Source organism: Sapajus apella, unplaced genomic scaffold (genome assembly GCF_009761245.1).
Source record: "Sapajus apella isolate SASKATOON/1434 unplaced genomic scaffold, GSC_monkey_1.0 scaffold24, whole genome shotgun sequence".
Taxonomy (NCBI): domain Eukaryota; kingdom Metazoa; phylum Chordata; class Mammalia; order Primates; family Cebidae; genus Sapajus; species Sapajus apella.
Window position 1 is genome coordinate 10234825 of NW_022436964.1, and position 20277 is coordinate 10255101.

Here is a 20277-nt window from a genome sequence, read left to right on the forward strand (position 1 = left end):
TTGGACTCCTGGACTCAAGCAATCCTCCCACCACAGCCTCCCAAAATGCTGGGATTACAGTTATAAGCCACTGGGTCTGGCCCAAAAATATAACTGGTGACCATAATGCTAACTCCTAAATCCGTAATGTTCTTCTGAATCATAAAAAAGAAAGATTAATAAAGATAATTTATAATTAATAAGGGACATTTGGCATAATTATAAGTTATAATTAATAAAGAGAATTTATAAGCAACCTCTGCTTCCCGGGTTCAAGCAATTCTCCTGCCTCAGCTTCCCAAGTAGCTGGAATTACAGGCATGTGCCACCCACCACAATGGCTAATTTTTTGTGTTTTTAGTAGAGACAGAGTTTTTCCATGTTGGTCAGGCTGGTCTTAAACTCCCGACCTCAGATGATCTGCCCACCTCTACCTCCCAAAGTGCTGGGATTACAGGCATGAACCACCATGCCCAGCCCATATATATATTTTCTTACTTGATTCTCAAGGTAGCTGTGTTATCTTCATAGTGCAATTGTAATAGCTACCATTATTGTACACACTGACTTTACCGGGTACCGTAGACACATTACGTATTATTATCTCAGATAATTATTTTAATACTCTTATGAAGCAGATATTATTTTCCCACGTAAAAACTGGGGCTTAGAGTAACTGATAAATCAATGAAATTTAAATTGAGGTATTTTGGTTCTAAACTGAATGTTGTATTAATTAGATCATAGTTGCTACAGTAATTATATGTGGTAAATGCCATAAGGGAATATTTGGAACATGATACATGAATTTCAGCAAACCTTGGTTTCTAGATCATGGAAAAGTATAGATATTTACTTTATATGGATTAAATATGTTTTCAAATACATCAACAAACTAACAGAGGTTTTATTTCTTTAATTTAGATGTACCCCAGTATGCCAGGTCTGCCAGAATTTAATCAGGTAAGACTTAGATAAGTAAGATTCCTTTTAGCTTTTAGGCAGCCTATTTACAATTCACTGGGACAGTTTCCTCACATCTTGAATGGACTCAGTAAATGGTGCATGCGATTTACCTTTCCAAGGAAAGTTTTAAAAAGATGTTTTTGATGAAGAGTTAGTATTTGAACGTAATAGACTACTTGAATTACTGAGACATGTAAATTGGCTAACTTATCCTTCGGCAAGAAGTTCTACCAATGGAAACACTTGTAAAGCTTTACATTTTATTTTTGTGATCACATTTTATTTATGTTTGGATAATGAAGATGCTTCATGCATATACAGGACTGTAACTGATGTATGACTTGCAGGTGATGTGTATGCATTCTATGCTTATAAGCAAAAACAGCTTTTTGGGCGCAATACAAATTATAACAGTGATTTGCATTTTCAACTATGTGACTGTTTTTACCTTTCTCTTTTGTAAGTGGAAGGAAATGAAATTTTCTTAATTCTGATCATAGCCTGACGTTTATATAGTGGATTGAACCCAAGTTAAATTTGTTCTTGGAAAAAAACATTCGGGGCTAGGTGCAGTGACTCACACCTGTAATTCCAGCATTTTGGGAGGCCAGGGTGGGTGGATTGCTTGAGCTCTGATTTGAGACCCGTTTGGACAACATGGTAAAACCCTGGTAGACTGGGCAAAGAAAATGTGGCACATATACACCACGGAATAATATGCAGCTATTAAAAATGACGAGTTTGTGTCCTTTATAGAGACATGGATGAATCTAGAAACCATCATTCTCAGCAAACTGACACAAGAACAGAAAACCAAACATTGCATGGGTAATGAACAGTGAGAACACTTGGGCACAAGGAAGGGAACAACACTCACAGGGCTAGTGGAGGGAAGGGAAGGGGAGGGACAGCAGGGGGTGAGGAGGATGGGGAGGGATAACACTGGGATAAATGCCTGATGTAGGCGACAGGGCGGGGCAGGAGGGATGGAGACAGCAGACCTCTGTGGCATGTAGGTACCTATGCAACAATCCTGCAGGATGCAGGTTGTGCACATGTACCCCAGAGCCTAAAGTACAATTAAAAAAAATAATTCTAATTTTTAAAGGCAAGGTCTTGCTGTGTCTCCTAGGCTGAAGTGCAGTGATACAATCATAGCTCGTTGCAATCTCAAACTCTTGGGCTCAAGAGTGATCCCCACTCCTCAGCCTCCTAGTAGCTAGGACTACAGGCATGCACCACTGTGCGTGGCTAATTTTTTTGGTTTTTACTTTTTATAGAGATGGGTTCTTGCTATGTTGCCCAGGCTGTTCTAGAACTCCTAGCCTCAATTAATCCTCCTACCTCAGCCTCCCAAAATGCTGGGAGCCAATGCACCTGGACTATGTTGCAGTACTTTAAAATAATCCTAAACCTCCTTGTCAATAAGTGATTGTATAATATACCTTTTTTTTTTTTTTTTTTTTTTTTTTTTGAGAAAGAGTCTCACTCTGTCACCCAGGCTGGAGTGCAGTGGTGCAATCTTGGCTCACTGCAGCCTCTGCCTCCCACAAGCAAAAGCAGTTCTCATGCTTCAGCCTCCTGAGTAGCTGGGATTACAGGTGGATGCCACTATACCTGGCTAATTTGTGTATTTTTAGCAGAGACAGGGTTTTGCCATGCTGGCCAGTGTGATCTCGAACTCCTGACCTCAAATAATCTGTCCACCTCAGCCTCCCAAAGTGCTGGGATTACGGGCGTGAGCCACCACACCCATCTGACATAATACAAATTTTAGAATCCCCTTGTCATGTTCCCTTAAAAACCTTTTTAGGATTTTGATGTCTCTTCTTTCTTTTTAAATTTATTTTATTTTTTGTTTTTAACATGGTGTGAAATGTTCTAAGTGATGGGTATTTTACTGAATTTATAAAACAATCTGGGAGGGAATTGACATTTTTTTTACCCGCTTCCTGGAATTGACATCTATATAAAGTGAGCGTTTGGAACTTTTTGGTGATACGTACTTTGAGACTTCAAAAGTTGGAACTAAAGGGGCAAACATGAATATATATTTTTTGATTTTGGAGATCTGTTTCTTCTGTGGGACCTTGCTACAGTTTAATGAATTGCCAAAAAAAAAAAAAAAAGTCAAATCAAATAGATAATTAGACTAGAAATATACTTAATTGCACTAAAGAACTGTCCTATGAAAGCATAATGCATTATCTCTCCAGATGTGGTTACCTCAATTTATGTTCTGTGTAGAAAAAGCCAGGCAGATGAATTATTGTTTGCCTTGTATTTGAACAGATACTGTTTGATTTCGAAGGGTGACACTTGTTCCAAAATATGGTTAGATGACACCATTCTCACTAGTAGATTATGATTATGTATATTCTCACAGTAATTTGGGATTACTGTGCTTCCCTTTACATTAAGAACCTTTCCATATGGAAGCCCAATATTCTTACTTTCTTTTCCTTTTTTTTGAGTTTTGCTCCTGTTAACCAGACTAAAGTACAATCGTGTGATCTCAGCTCATGGCAACCTCTGCCTCCTAGGATCAAGCAATTTTCCTGCCTCAGCTTCCCAGGAAGCTGGGATTACAGGCATGTGCTACCACACCCAGATGATTTTTGTATTTTTAGTGAAGACAGGGCTTCACCATGTTGGCCACACTGGTCTCCAACTCCTGACCTCATGTGATCCACCCGTCTTGGCCTCCCAAAGTTCTGGGATTACAGGCGTGAGCCACTGTGCCTGGTCTTATGTTGCTTTGTACATACGCTGAAGTTTTCATCACCTGTATTTGTTCTGGTTCTCTCTTTTTTTTTTTTGAGACGAAGTTTCCCTCTGTTGCCCAGGCTGGAGTGCAGTGGCCCAATCTCAGCTCACTGTAGCTTCCACCTCCTGGGTTCAATCCAAGATTCTCCTGCTTCAGCCTCCTGAGTAACTGGGATTACAGGCATGTGCCACCATGCACAGCTGATTTTTGTACTTTCAGTAGAGAAGAGGTTTCACCATGTTAACCAGGCTGGTCTTGAACTCCTGACCTCAGGTGATCTGCCTTGTCTCGACCTCCCAAAGTGCTGGGATTACAGGCTTGAGCCACCATGCTTGGCTCTTTTCTAGTTCTCTGAAGAGATTGTAAGCTATAGACACTTCTGTTTCCCCTATAACTTCTCATTATGTGCTACCTGGACATGCTGCTCAGTACAGTAGCTGCACAGTAATTATCCTTCTCCTACTGATCAGCTCTTTCAGAGGAGGGTCCTGGACAGTGAGCATTGCCACAGGTTCTCAGTTATTCAATGAAAGGAAAGGAAAGGTATTAGAGACCACCTTGTCCAACCAATTCTTACATTATTGCAGTTGAAGAAATAGAGGCTTTGGGAGAGTAGAGATTTGCACGGTGTTGGCCATCTCCTGGTCCAGTGCTTTTGCTCCAGGACACATCGCTTCCTAGGTGCTTCCTGTTTGTGACCTAGGCTGCGGCATTTTAGCTCTTGTTTTTGGGTAGCACTGCTTGTCAGCTGCAAGTCACTTTTCTATAGCCAGGATTTTAGTCATCTAGAGCTGCTATAACAAAATACCACAAACTAGGTGGCTTAAACAACAGAAATGCATTTCTCACAGCTCTGGAGAAATGTATTTCTCACAGTCCAAGATCAAGTTGTTGGCAGGGTTGGTTTCTCTTGTGGTCTCTCTCCTTGGCTTACAGATGGCCACCTTCTTATTGTGTGTTCACATGGTTTTTCTCTTTGTGCACACATCCTTGGGATCTCTCCCTCTTCTATGGACATCATTTCTATCAAATTAGTCCTCCACCCTTATGGCTGAATTTAACTTAATTTTTTTTTTTTTTTGAGATGGAGTTTCTCTCTTGTTGCCTGGGCTGGAGTGCAATGGCACAATCTTAGCTTGCTGCAACCTCCGCCTCCTGGGTTCAAGTGACTCTCCTGCCTCAGCCTTCTGAGTAGCTGGGATTACAGGCACCCGCCACCACATCTGGCTTATTTTTTGTGTTTTTAGTAGAGACAAGGTTTCACCTTGTTGGCCAGGCTGGTCTCAAACTCCTGACCTCGAGTGATCCACCCCCCTGCCCCGCCTTAGCCTTCCAAAGTGTTTGGATTATAGGTGTGAGCCACTGCACCCTGCCGAATTTAACTTAACTTTAAGGAGGTAATTAATACAGCCATATTAGGGGTCAGGACTTCAGCATATGAATTTTGTTGGAAAATAATTGAGTCCATAATGGCTAGCCACCTTTCTTCACCATGTGCTCGAATGTATTTGTCTCTGTTGTGTCTTTGGACATTTTGGAAATTGAGCTCTGTTCCTGTCTAGATTTCTTTACATTTTTTTTCTTCTCACTAGATATATTTGTCATCAGATAAGCAGATATGTAAAAGTTAAATATAACATTTACTAATGTATACTGCACATTACATAGTCCATGGAATTAATTGTACATCAGAATACAGACACTGAAATTTAGAATGAAAAGTTGTCAATAATATTGACTCTTTCAGGCAGGGCATTGCGGGTGTCACCATCTCACTGGAGACAGGGTGGTTAGTGGGGAACTGTGGACCAGGATGCAATTTTTAATAAAAGAAGGTTTAGAAATTTGGAAGCAGTAGTCCCCACTTTACTGACATTTTACTTTTCATTGTTTCAATTTCTTGTGGGCCAAATATATTAAATAGAAAATCCCAGATAAAAATAATTTATAGGTTTAAATTGCATGCCATTCTGAGTGGCATGATAAAATCTCTTGCCATTTGCTTTGTCCAACCCAGGACATGAATCATTCCTTTGTGCAGCCTAGCCATGCTGCAGACGCTCCCCAGCCGTTAGTGGCTTAGTAGCTGTCAGGCTTATCAGATTGACTGTCTAGGTATTGCAGTACTTGGATCCAAGTAACCCATAGTTTACTTAATAATGGCTTCAAAGTGCAAGAGTAGTGATGCAGGCAACTTGGACATGCCAAAGAAGAGCCATAAAGTGCATTCTTTAAGTGAAAAGGTGAAAGTTCTCAGAAAAGTAAGAAGAAAAGTTAGCCGAGGTTGCTAACATCTGTGGTATGAACCCATTTTCTATCCATGAAACTGTGAAGAAGGAAAAAGAAGTTCATGCTAGTTTTACTACTGCACCTTCAGTTGCAAAATTATGGTCACAGGGCCATAATTCTGATAAGTACTTAATTAAGATGAAAAAGCCATTGCATTTATGGGTGGAAGACATGAACAGAAACCTGTTCTGATTGACAGCAATTAGGTTTGGTACTATCAGAAGTTTTGGGTACCCACTGGAGGTCTTGGAACATATGCCCTGAATATGAGGGAGAACTATTACTACATACATAATTTTTTCTTGAGATGGGCTTCATAATTTTATTATTTATTTATTTTTCAGTGTTCTTGAGTGTAGGCTTCGTAACTTTAATCAGAGACACAAAGTTACTTATGGCCCTTAAAATCAAGAATGACAATGGTTTAGAGTGTACTTTGTTTTTGACTATGTATCTATACATATAGCAGTGGGGGGGTTGTATGCCAACTTTAGTGACACTAATGTTAGTAAGTTCTGATAACCTACTAGCAACAGACCAGCCTGGTTTTGACAATATTGAATGCAAATTAACACCTTAAAATAATGATTAAAAATCTCAACACTTTGGGGAGATCAAGGTAGAAAGATTCCTGGAGCCCAGGAGTTCAAGACCAGCTTGGGCAACGTGGCAAAACTCAAAATTAGCCGGGGGTGATTGATAGCCTGTGCCTGTAGTTGCAGCTGCACGGGATGCTGAGGTGGGAGGATTCACTGGGCACGGGAAGTCGAGGCTGCTGTGGGCCGTGATCACACCACTGCTCTCTAGCCTGGGTGATGGAGTGAGACCTTATCTCAAAAAGTAAAAATTTTAAAAAGTGAGAATGTTAAAACTGATAATAATTCAAAGAAAAATTTTGTTGCAAAAGAAGTGTGTCCTTGATGGTGGGTGCGTAGTAGCACCTAACTGTGAAAAGACAATTGTGGCCTTGCCCAGCACCTTGTCTGTATACCCAAGGTAGGAAAGGAATAATGTCATGGTAGATTAGTGCATGGAGCCATGTGTTGTTTGTAGACCTATGGGATAGGTGACTAGGCTGTTTAGAACTTCTAGACAAGCCCAGGTCTGAAGATTTTAATAGATGAAGATAATTTTTTAGAAATGTGCATCCCAGCACTTTGGGAGGCTGAAGTGACTGTAATCCCAGCACTTTGGGAGGCCAAAGTGAGCGGATCACCTGAGGTCAGGAGTTCAAGACCAGCCTGGGCAATATGGTGAAACCCCATCTCTACTAAAAATACAAAAAAGTTAGCTGAGTGTGATGATGCACCCTGTAATCCCAGCTATTTGGGAGGCCGAGGCAGGAGAATTGCTTGTACCTGGGAAGCGGAGGTTGCAGTGATCAGAGATTACACCACTGCATTCTAGCCTGGGCAACAGAGTAAGATTCTTCTCTCAAAAAAAAAAAAAAAAAAAAAAAAATTCTAAAATATAGATAAGAAACATGTTTTCAGTTTTTAAAGTTCTTGCTATACTTATCTAATTCTCATTTAAAAATTTGTTACTGTATGTGCGATGGCTCACATCTGTATTCCCAGCACTGTGGGAGGACAAGGCAGGCCGATCATGAGGTCAAAAGATCAAGACCATCTTGGCCAACATAGTGCAACCCCGTCTCTACTAAAATACAAAAATTAGCTGAGTGTGGTGGCGCATGCTTGTAGTCCCAGCTACTTGGGAGGCTGAGGCAGGAGAATTGCTTGAAGCTGGGAGGCGGAGGTTGCAGTGAGCCGAAATTGCACCACCATACTCCAGCCTGCTACCTGGCAAAAGAGCGAGAATCTGTTTCAAAAAAGGCAAAATTTGTTACTATAGTTCATACCAGAAAACAATATAATTGTTTTAAATGAGAATTAGGTATGGCAAGAACTTTAAAATGATATAATAGGGCTCTTCTTGCAAAAGAGGTACATAAATGTAGAAATATAAATTTCCCTTTAATAAGAGAATGTGCTTTAATTATAGGGGAAAAAAAAGAAGCAAACAATTTGCATCTTAAATGTCTATTCATGTACTGGACCATAAATTGACTTGTTTGCATTGACAAGAAAGCTAAAGAAAACAGAAATTTAATATCCAGGCAGCTAAGGCCAATACTTATCTGTTGATTAACCAAGGTGAGGTAAAAGTCACAGTAGGAACTGTACTCAATTATTTATAATAAATGACAAATTTTCTCTGCTTCTTGATATTAATTTTAAATAAATAAGAACTGTCTTGATGTCAAATTGATTTCCTAGAGAGGCTCTTTTTATTTATTTTTTACTTAAATATTTTTTCAAGTCATCCATCCCAAAATGTCAGAAAGGCTCTTTTTACTCATCTAAATTATAATTCCTGCCCTCTATATTTGTATTTTTGTTGGTTTTATTCAACATGTTGTAGATTATGCATAACATGATAAATTATTTTTCCTTTTTTTTTTTTTTTTTTTTTTTGAGACGGAGTCTCGCTCTTGTTACCCAGGCTGGAGTGCAATGGCGCAATCTCGGCTCACCGCAACCTCCGTCTCCTGGGTTCAGGCAATTCTCCTGCCTCAGCCTCCTGAGTAGCTGGGATTACAGGCACGCGCCACCATGCCCAGCTAATTTTTTGGATTTTTAGTAGAGACGGGGTTTCACCATGTTGACCAGGATGGTCTCGATCTCTTGACCTCCTGATCCACCCGCCTAGGCCTCCCAAAGTGCTGGGATTACAGGCTTGAGCCACCGCGCCCGGCTATTTTTACTTTTGTTATTGTTTTGTTTTGAGACAGAATCTTGCTTTGTTGCCCAGGCTGGAGTGCAGTGGTATAATCTCGGCTCACTGCAACCTCTGCCTCCCAGGCTCTAGTGATTCTCTTGCCTCCTGAGTAGCTGGATTTACAGACTCGCACCACCACATGGGGCTAGTTTTCGTATTCTTTTGTAGAGACAGGGTTTTGTTGTGTTGCCCAGGCTGGTCATGAACTCTTGGTCTCAAGCGATCCTCCCACCTCAGCCTCTCAACTTGCTAGGATTATAGGCGTGAGCCACTAAACTTGGCCTGTTTATCTTTTTATAATTGGATTCTTTTAATTAGCATAATGTCTTCAAGGTTTTTCCAGGCTGTAGCATATGTCAGAATTTCCTTCCTTTTAAGGCTGAATTATATGCCTTGGTATTTATATACTACATTTTGTTTGTCCACTCCTCCACTGATAGATATTTGGGTTGCTTCACTTTGTGGATATTCAGAATAATGCTGCTATGATCATGAATATACAAGAGATGTTTGGTGCAGGCATACCTCATTTTATTGTGTATTACTTTATTGCGCTTAACTGACATTGCGCAATTTTTGTAATTTAAAGGTTTGTGGGAACCTTGGATCGAGCAAGCCTATCAATGTCATTTTTTCCAATGGCACATGCTCATTTCTTGTCTCTGCATCACATTTTAATGATTCTTGCAATATTTCAACTTTTTCATTTCATCATTGTTCTATCAGTTACGACATTCTTTAATCTGTGATCTTTGATGTCACTATTGTAATTGTTTTGGAGTGTCATGAACTGCACCCATGTAAGAGGGGGCAAACTATCGATAAATGTTATGTGTTCTGACTACTCCACTGACTGATCCTGTCTCTCTCCCTCTCCTTGCGCCTCCCTCTATCTTGAGATGCAACAATATTGAAATTAGGCCAATTAATAATCCTACAATGGCCACTTAGTGAAGTAAAGTGAAGAGTCTCACATATATCAATTTAAATCAAAAGCTAGAAATAATTAAGCTTAGTGAGGAAGGCATGTTGAATGCTGAGCTAGGCTGAAAGCTAGGCCTCTTGTGCCAAACAGCCAAGCTGTGAATGCAAAGGAAAGGTTATTGATGAAAATTATAAGTGCTACTCCAGTGAACACACAAATGATAAAAAAAAAAAAGGAAAGAAACAGCCTTATTGCTGATATGAAGAAAGTTCGAGTGGTCTGATAGAAGATCAAACCAGCCACAGCATTCCCATAAATGAAAGCCAAATCCAGAGCAAGGTCCTAACTCTTCCCAATCTATGAAGACTGAGAGAGGTGAAAAAGCTTCAAAATAAAAGTTTGAAGCTAGCCAATGTTGGTTCATGAGGTTTAAAGAAAGAAGCTGTCTCTGTAACATAAAAGTTCAGAGTGAAGCAAAAACTGCTAACGGAGGAGCTGCATCAAGTTATTCAGAAGATCTAGCTAAGATCACTGAGGTACCTACACTAAACAAATATGTTCAATGTTGACAAACAGCCTTATGTTGGAAGAAGATGCCATCTAAGACTTTCATAGCTAGAGAGAAGTCAATGTCTGGCCTCAAAGCTTCAAAGGACTGGTTGACTCTCTTGTAAGGAGACAATTGGAGGTTTGTGGGAACCTTGGATCAAGCAAGTCTATCAGCATCATTGCTGGTGACTTTATGTTAAAGCCTGCTCTCATTTACCATGCCAAAATTTTAGGTCCCTTAAGAATTATACTAAATTTACTGTGCTCTATAAATGGAACAACAAAGCCAGAATGTCAGTACATCCGTTTATGGTATGGTTTACTGAATATTTTAAGGTCACCATTGAGATCTACTGCTTTAAAAAAATATTCCTTTCAACATATTTCTGCTTGTTGACCATGGACCTGGTCACCCATGAGCTCTTATGAAAGTATCACAAGGAGATGAATGTTGTTTTCATGCCTGCTAATACAACATCCATTCTGTAGCCCATGGATCAAGAAATAATTTTGAATTTCAACTCTTATTATTTTAAGAAATACATTTTGTATGGCTTTAGCTTCTGTAGATAGTGGTTCCTCTGATGGTTCTGGAAAAAGTAAATTGAAAACCTCCTAGAACAGATTCATCGTTCTAGAAGCCATTAAGAATATTTGTGGTTCATGGGAGGAGGTCAAAATGGCAACCTTAATGAGAGTTTTGGAAAAGCTGATCCCAACTTTCATGAATGGCAGCTTTGAGAGGTTCAAGACTCCAGTGGAGGGAGTCACTGGAGAAGCTGCTGGAAATAGCAAGAGACCTAGGATTAAAACTGGAGTTTGAAAGGTGTGACTGAATCTCATTATAAAACTTGATTACATGAAGAGTTGCTTTTTAGGGATGAACAAAGAAAATGGTTTCTTGAAATGGAATCTACTGGTGAAGATCCTATAACCATTGTATAAATGACAACAAAGGATTTAGAATGTGACATAAACTTAGTTGATAAAACAGTGGCAGAGTTTGAGAATATTCACTCCAATTTTGAAAGAAGTTGTACTGTGGGTAAAATGCTATCAAACAGCATAACATGTTACAGAGAAATCTTTTGTGAAAGGAAGAGTCAATCAGTGTGGCAAATTTCATTGTTATCTTATTTTAAGACATAGCCACAGCCACCTTAACCTTCAGTAACCGCCATTCTGATCAGCTAGCAACCATCAACATTAAGACAAGACCTTTTACCAGCACATAGGTTACAACTCACTGAAGGCTCAGATGGTTGATAGCATTTTTTAGAAATAAATTATTTTAATTAAGGTGTGTACATTGTTATTCAGACATAATGCTATTGAACACTTACTAGATTACAGTATGGTGTCAGCATAACTTTTATATGCATTGGGAAACCAAACTATTTGTGTGACTAGCTTTATTGCCATATTCATTTTATTGCAGTGGACTGCAACCAAACTTTCAATATCTCCAAGGTATGCCTACATTTAAAAAAAAATTCCCCAAATTATCCTAATGGGCAGCCAAGGGAGAGAACCACTAATAGTGTTTCTAAACTTAGAAGACAGTCCTATGTTAGAAATCTAACATAAATCTTATGAAGTTTTAAGACATACTGTATGGCATCTATACATTACTCTAGAAAAAGGTAGGAACATTGCATCTATTTTCTATTTTGAAGTGAGTTTTTTTTTTTTGTCTTGAATGTAAGGTGTTCCTGTGGCCGACTGATTGGAGATCATGCTGGGATAGATTATGCCTGGACCATCTCAGCTGCTCAGGGTAAAGAAAGTGAACAATGGTCTGTTGAAAAGCACACAACGAAAAGCCCGACAGATACTTTTGGCACGATTAATTTCCAAGATGGAGAGCACACCTACCATGCCAAGGTTTGCTAATAACCCAAATTGTTTTGCTGGTTTCACACAGAGGGTAACTTCCAAATGTGTCTTCCAATTTGTATTTCCAAGTATAGATAATGGGATGACCTGGTTTCATTGCAGAAATGATCCATGATATTGACTCTCTTGAGACAAATTGCTTGATCCCCTTTCCTTTATGTCTGAAGGGCATTGTACCTTTCCTTGGTGTGGTGTGGTCAGCTCTTTATTTGAGTGACCTCTTGCTTTCAGCAAGTTTACACTTATGCAGAAGAGAATGGCTTATTGCCCTGGGGACAATTGTCAATCCACTGCCTTATTGATTCTTAAGGAATGCAGAAAAGTTATTACCAAGGAGCAGGCTTTAGTTGCTCCTAAATGAACAATGACCATAACAATTACCAGTAATTTCCCACTGTTCTATCTCCCAAGTTTTGTGAGAGCCTCTTCTTGTGAAGACTTTGGGGGAATTTCTCTCTGCACCCACTGGATGATAATATTTCAGCTTTTAGGTTTCCACATTCCCAAAAATGGCAATTTTGCATGTGATTGCATAGTATTGACAGGTTAGCTATTCCTTAGGTGTTTTCTCTTGAGTATATTAACCACCTCCTGCCTGATTAGAGGCAGCTTTCTCTGGAGCAACTGCAGGGAGAGCCCACCTCAGGAAAGCTCTGAGTCAGCCCTTCCCTGGAGTGTGACCATCAGCTGGCTAGATCTGAAGTGCTAGTTTCTAATAGTTCAATCCTAAAAAATTTTCATAATACAGTTCTGTAATACGCTATATTCACAGTTATTAGTCCTTGCATTTAACCTTGTTGATGTTTCTAGTTGACAGAAACATTGCCTTCATCCTCTTCTCCAATTTTTCTTGAAAGCTAATTCTCATATAATTCTGTGTGTAATTTTCCCTTGTTTTATTTTTCCTTTTTTTGCCCTTATGTTTTATTTATTTTTGTTTATTTATTTTTTTGAGATGTAGTCTTGCTCTGTCTCCAGTCTGGAGTACAATGGTGTGATCTCAGCTCACGGCAACCTCTGCCTCCTGGGTTCAAGTGTCTCTCTCACCTCAGCCTCTCACGTAGACGGATTGCAGGCATGTGCCACCATGCCTGACTAATTTTTTATTTTAGTAGAGGCGGGGTTTCACCATGTTGGCCAGGCTAGTCTCGAACTCTTGACCTCAGGTGATGCACCTTCCTCGGCCTCCCAGAGTGCTGGGATTACAGCCTGAGCCGTTGTGCCTGGCCTATTCTTAATACCTTCATTTATGCACTTTTCAACAAATATTTGCTGGGTACGCACACTTACTGTGTCCCAAAGGTTTTTTTTTTTTTTTTTGAGACAGAGTTTCACTCTTGTTACCCAGGCTGGAGTGCAATGGCGCGATCTCGGCTCACCGCAACCTCTGCCTCCTAGGTTCAGGCAATTCTCCTGCCTCAGCCTCCTGAGTCGCTGGGATTACAGGCATGCGCCACCATGCCCAGCTAATTTTTTGTAGTTTTAGTAGAGACGGGGTTTCACCATGTTGACCAGGATGGTCTCGATCTCTTGACCTCGTGATCCACCTGCCTTGGCCTCCCAAAGTCCCAAAGGTTTTTTTTTATTTTTTTGAGATGGAATATTTTGAGATGGAATCTTGCTGTGTTGTCCAGGCTAGAGTTCAGTGGCACAATGTCAGCTGACTGCAACCTCAGCCTCTCCACTTCCTGGGGTCAAGCGATTCTCCTGCCTCAGTCACCCAAGTAGCTTGGACTATAGACACCTGCCACCATGCCCAGCTAATTTTTGTATTTTTAGTAGAGATGGGTTTAATCATGTTGGCCAGGCTAGTTTTGAACTCCTGACCTCTGGTAATCCACCCCCCTCCGCCTCCCTAACTGCTGGGATTACAGGCATGTAATCCTGATAATTAATATGTTTTATATTTAGTATTAGGCTCCAGTTATAAACTACCTATCTATGGCAAGTACTAGAGCCAAAACAAAGAAACAAACAAACAAAAAGTGATTACCCGAATGCATTTTATTTGATGTCAAAGAAGAGAAGAAAATATTCATATTTAGGTCCAGATTCTTACTTCAGGTTCATGCTGAGCTGCAGGGAAGCTTGGGAGAGCTGCTTATTTCTCTCTCTGCTGAATTCCTTCTCAGTTGTTTATCTCTCTCATCTCATTCCATGAAGGATTTGAAGTGAATTTCTGCCAGTAAGAATCTGCCTAACGATGTTAGTTACAAAGGCGATAGATAGGAAAGAATGATTATAGATGCAGAGACTCTCCATTAAACTTTAGCATAGTCTTCAGCTGGCCTTTGGAGAAAAGAATACCCACGCAGATAATTTAGTTCATTCAGGTTGTTTTTCCTGAAATCTCAAGGGGAAATATCTCACAGGACAAAAGGACTTACAGTTGAAGGAGAGGGATGCCTGAGAGGAAGAGTGCATTCTGGAGAAGGTGAACTAAACCAGCACTGGCTCTTCTGTACTTACTTATTATTTGGAGCAACAGAAAGCATTTCACAAGAGTCAATTTGTATTTTTTTCTGCTAACCATGGCAGCTCAGATACCTCACTTATCAATTGAGTCCTGGTTATTCTTATATTCTTTTTTTGTGTGTGTGTGACAGAGTCTCACTCTGTCACCCAGGCTGGAGTGCAGTGGCTCAATTTCAGTTCACTGCAACTTCTGCCTCCCAAGTTCAGGCTATTCTTGTGCCTCAGCCTCCCCGAGCTGGGACTACAGGCATGCACCATCACGTTCAGCTAATTTTTGTATTTTTAGTAGAGATGGGTTTCGCCATGTTGGCCAGGCTGGTCTTGAACTCTTGAATTCAGGTGATCCACCTGCTGTAGCCTCCCAAAGTGCTGGGATTACAGGTGTGAACCACCATGCTCTGCCATGGTTATTCTTATATTCTTTCTATGTTATTCACATTTTTCAATAGCTGCACTATTCCTGATATTCAGAAATTTTAATATTTTAATTATGGAATAAAGGAATTATGTATCAAGAAGTTCAGGCCAGTGTGTTAGCTCACACCTGTAATCCCAGCACTCTGGGAGGTTGAGGTGGGTGGATCACCTGAGGTCAGGAGTTCGAGACCAATCTGGCCAACATGTCGAAACCCCGTCTCTACTAAAAACTACAAAATTTAGCTGGGTGTGGTGGCATGGGCCTGTAATCCCAGCTACTCCGGAGGCTGAGGCTAGAGAATCACCTGAACCTGGAAGACAGAGGTTGCAGTGAGCTATGATTGCAGCACTGCACTCCAGCCTGGGTGACATGACTCCATCTCAAAAAAAAAAAAAAAAAAAGAATTTCAAAGATCCATGGGAAATTATTTTAAATTGCTATCATGTTCTGGAGGATCATGTGATAATTCCTATTTGCATGTATGGAGATCTTCGCCTGTGGTTGTTCTGTTTCATAATTCATGGTTTCTTATTGTCCTTACTTCTTTCTATAACTCTGGCTTATTCTTGCTGTTGGTTCACATAGGTTTGAGGGAGGTGAACTCATCTCAATATCATTTGAATAATCTGCATTTGCTGGAAAAAGCAAGCCAGCCATGCAGTACAATCTTAGGTAAAATAAAAAATGATTCTGGGGCTACCTGCTGGCTTTGATTTCCCTTATCTTTTATTTTGCTTACATTGACTATTAAAGAGATGACTGTTTTATGAAAAGTATTTATTTTGGAATGAAAGTGCTTTCAGAGGAATAATAGTTAGAAGGTAAAATTTGCAATTTTAATAAAGAGAATGATTAGAAGATAAAATTTACAATAAATTAAATGTCCATGCTCTTGAATCTTAATTAAATTATACGAATATGTGAAATGGTTAAGTAAATGGAAAGTCATAGCATTTATGCAAAATCCCATTTCACCTATTTGTTATAGCTTCTGATGAAAAGGTTTGCTGACATAGTGATTTTGGCCATTTGTTTGAAGCATTTCTTTTTTGTGAGATGGAGTCCTGCTCTGTCGCCCAGGCTGTAGTGCAGTGGCGTGAGTGGAGTGGATGATCTCAGCTCACTGCAATCTCTGCCTCCTGGGCTCAGGCAGTTCTCCTGCCTCAGTCTCCCAGGTAGCTGGCATTACGGGCATATGACACCATACCTGGCTAATTTTTTGTATTTTTAGTAGAGATGGGGTTTCACCATGTTGTCCAGGCTGGTCTTGAACTCCTGACCTAAGGTGATCTGCCCACCTTGGCCTCCCAAAGGGCTGGGATTACAGGCGTGAGCTACCATACCTTGCTATTTGAAGTATTTCTGTCTCACCCCAGGTTCTTTGGAGAGCATTGGTGGGCCAGCCTTAAAAACCAGAGGAAGCTTTCCTACAGTGACTCGTAATTCCCAGAAGGAACTTAATAGGAGTGTGGAATCTTTTAAAAGTAAATATTTCCATTACATGAAGATGAACTTTAAAGAGATCCCACATACTTCCTTTTAGATTTTGGCCATTTCAGTTGCCCTGCTGTGTGCTCATTGTTTCTGTGCCTGGCATATCTTTTTTACTATGTTGTGTTCACCCATATGTGCTTTTCTTGCAGTATATTCGAACTTCTTATGATACAAAATTGGATCATCTGTTACATTTAATGTTGAAAGAGTGGAAAATGGAACGGCCCAAGCTGGTGATCTCGGTACATGGGGGCATCCAGAACTTTACGATGCCCTCTAAACTTAAAGAGATTTTCAGCCAAGGTTTGATTAAAGCTGCAGAGACAACAGGAGCATGGATAATAACTGAAGGCATCAATACAGGTAAAGCTCTCTCCCTCCCTCCTTCCCTCCCTGCCTTTCACCCACCATCTTTCCCTCTCTCCCTCCCTCCCTCCCTCCCTTCCTTCCTTCCTTTCTTGCTTCCTTCCTTCTGTTCTTTTGTTCTTTCATTCTTTCTTCTCTTTCTCTTATTTCTTTCTTCTTTCTAACTGTGAATCATGTAGTGTGCCACCTAATCTCTGCTCTGCAGCGCTCCTAGGATATGTGGTGCCGTGAGGAAGAAAGATGAAAAGCATAGTGACTAGAGAATAAACCCAGAAGAACCACAGGTTTTTCCTGGAATGCGCATTTACCATTGTCAGAATATACTATTTTAACATAACTTCAGATAAACCTCTGGAAAAGAAAATAGTCTTTCCTGAGCTCCCAACTATAGCAAGGCTAGAAGGGACATCGAATCCATGCAAGCGCATAGTGTGTGTGGTCCTGGACTCTGCTAAACTCATGTAATCATTATGAATTTCTCAGACTTGGGAAATGAGTGATGTGGGTAAAACTCGCATTACCTGTTTTGGGCATGAGTAGACACTTTTTTTTTTTTTAAACTATATGATTGCCGAAACACTCACCATCTCAATCATTGACTCTTTTATACCTCTTGAAATCTGAAATTCAAGAACTGCCTATGGTGGGCTCTGACCTTATTTCTTTGCTTTGGTGTTTGTGAACTCTCTGCACATAAGGACAACCTAGGAAGCTTTTAAAATACAGAAGTACACACTCTTCCCCAGATGAATTAGAGGCTTTCAGTCTGGAGCTTCTGAAACATGTCAGCCAGGATTGAGAAGTAGTGATTCCATAAACTCTTGTCTCTTACCAATTTGTTACTCACCTGTGGTTTTCTATCTTCTCTATACTTTTCTCTCTTTTGATTTGGTATGCCCTCACCAGTGTCTCCTGTCAAATTTTGTCCATGTTTTAAGATCTACATGAGATGCCAACACACCCATGAGACAGCCTTTTGAATATCTCAACTAGAGCTACTCACTTTTGTCTTTTAGTTTCTCCAGCATTTACTGCCTGTAGCACCTGTAGAATGCTGATATTTTGCCTTACAGGTTAGGATGAGTCAGTGTGTTAGCTCTCCTTCTGATTATGTACTAGGGGCCAGGATCTGAACATTTGCCTAAGCATTTAGCACCTTGTACTGATATAACAAAGTTTCTTTTGGCTGAAAAGAAATGAAGGAAGTGAATGACTGAAAAAACAAAGCAAAATAAAACCAAGGGACTTGACCTGTCACGAATAGGTAACACAGTAGTTTATCAAGCATATTTTATAGAGATTGTTTCACATTCTTGGAAGAAACTGAAGTTGGCAGAGTTCTAAGTCCATTGTATGGTTCTTATTTGATTTCCAGTATGAAAAGTGGGTGGGTAGGGAAGTTTCACATCATTCATTAAAAAGCCAGGCTTGGGCAAGGCTTTTCTTTGAATCACTAACTGAATGTCATGCTTTGTTTTACTTAATGCCTTAAAAAGATCATTTAGGTTCATGTCAGCTAACCTAAAGGAACACAAATAGAGTAGTGTGAAGATGATTGAAATACTTTATATGAACAAAATAAATGGAAAATGAGAAATACTTGGATCTTCACTAAACAACAGTCAGGCCGATGCAGTGGTTCATGCCTATAATCCCAGCCCTTTGGGAAGCTGAGGGCTGGTGAATCACCTTAGCTCAGGAGTTCAAGACCAGCCTGGGCAACATGGCAAAACCCTATCTCTAGAAAAATATGGAAATTAGCTGGACATGGTGGTGTGCACCTGTAGACCCAGCTAATGGGGAGGCCGAGGTGGGAGGCTTACTTGAGCCTGAGAGGTCGAGGCTGCAGTGAGCTGTGATCATGCCACTGCACACAGCCTGGATGACAAAGCAAGACCCTATCTAGAAGAAGGAGGAGGAGGAGGAGGAGTAAGAGGAGGAGGAAAAAGAGGAGGAGGAGGAAGAAGAAGAATGAAGAAGGAAGAAAAGAAGAAGACGACGACGATGAAGATGATGACAACAACAAAAACCAATCAATCTGACCTGATTCAACCACAGCTCCTCTAGGACCTGGCTGCTTAAGGATTAGTCCCTGGAGCAGCAGCATCAGCATCAACTGAGAGCTTGCTGGAAGTGCCTATTCCAGCCCTACCCCAGAACTGCAGAATCAGAACCTGCATTTTAACAACATCCCCCGACGATTCCTGTGCACATTTAAATTTGAGCTCTGCTTATGAGCTTCTGTCTATTCTTGATAGGCTTCTCAACCATAGTTGAACATAATTTGGCATGAATCTTTGACATTTGCTTAAATTGAATGCCGCAAGCCTTGAGAAACCACTGTGTGACAAGCATTTGAGTAGGTGCTAGGGATGAAAGAGGAGGACCCTGGATTTAGGGATGGGTTGGGCTGTGACAGACAAAAAGCAACTAGTAAGAAATTGATGCTGACTGGGTTATAGTTGAGTTTCAAAGGAAGTGTTTTGAGAATACAAGGAAGAGGGAGATGAATTCCAGTTCCTTGGAAGTCTTGGGAAGGATATAGCACTTGGCATTGGTCTTGTGGGAAAGATAGGAAGTGGCATTACTAAGGAGTGGCAGCTCAGGGTTAGGCACACAGATAGAGATGAAGGCATGTGTAGAAAGAAGTGATAAAGCTCCTCGCTGTAGTGTGTGCCGTGTGGCAGGGAACAGGGACTGCAAAGGAGACCGGAACCAGATTGGGTGCCATGCTGATATCTTATTCTCTACGTAGCAAGGTGCCCTGAAAGGAATTTGAACAGCAGGATGAATAGGGGGATTACATGATCAGATCGGGTTTTACAGAGAGCAATATGTATTATGATCACGTGTAAGGTGCTTATAACAGTACCAATAATGTTGACAAACCATGCCAAACCATGGAATCGGAATCTCTACTGGGGTGGATGTCTCCACACTTGATATTGACATGTGCCCATGATCCAGATCGCAGATTCTAGAGATGGTTTTGGGAGAGGGTCAGAAAATGAATTGGAAGGGAAGATGCTAGGAACAAGGAAGTGATTTAGCTCGTAAGTATCACATCCATGCAATATGCAGGTTATTTTTTCTTTCTGTGCTAAAGACACAGATAGGGTCAGTACCACACATAGGAAGAATAAGTCTTACAATGCATCATTGTGATTTAAAGGTCAGATTAAGCCAATCTCAAAGGCTACTTACTGTATGACTCCAACTACAGTATATGACATTCTGAAAAAGGTAAATCTATGGAGGCAGTAGAAAGATTAGCGGTTGCCAGGAGCTGAGGGGAGAGAGGGATGAGTAGGCAGAGCACAGAATATTTTCAGGGCAGTGATACTAACATGGTGGATATACATCATTGTATGT

At 40.5% G+C, this 20277-nt stretch overlaps 1 protein-coding gene across 10 annotated transcripts in view; it reads left to right on the forward strand.

Annotated features, from left to right (window-relative positions):
• TRPM6 (transient receptor potential cation channel subfamily M member 6) overlaps positions 1-20277 on the forward strand; it is a 167325-nt gene that overhangs the window by 31877 nt on the left and 115171 nt on the right. For 7 of the 10 annotated variants that reach the window (XR_004272629.1, XR_004272630.1, XM_032290908.1 and 4 more), the window contains exons 3-5: positions 904-942; positions 11963-12140; positions 16689-16902. Coding sequence is in view for 7 of the 10 variants with exons in the window: in XM_032290908.1 (XP_032146799.1) it covers positions 904-942; positions 11963-12140; positions 16689-16902 (431 nt within the window). In the remaining 3 variants the exon portion in view is untranslated. Of the gene's footprint in view, positions 1-903; positions 943-11962; positions 12141-16421; positions 16530-16688; positions 16903-20277 lie in introns of those variants that run through there. The other 3 variants (XM_032290907.1, XM_032290906.1, XM_032290909.1) reach the window with 3 other exon arrangements.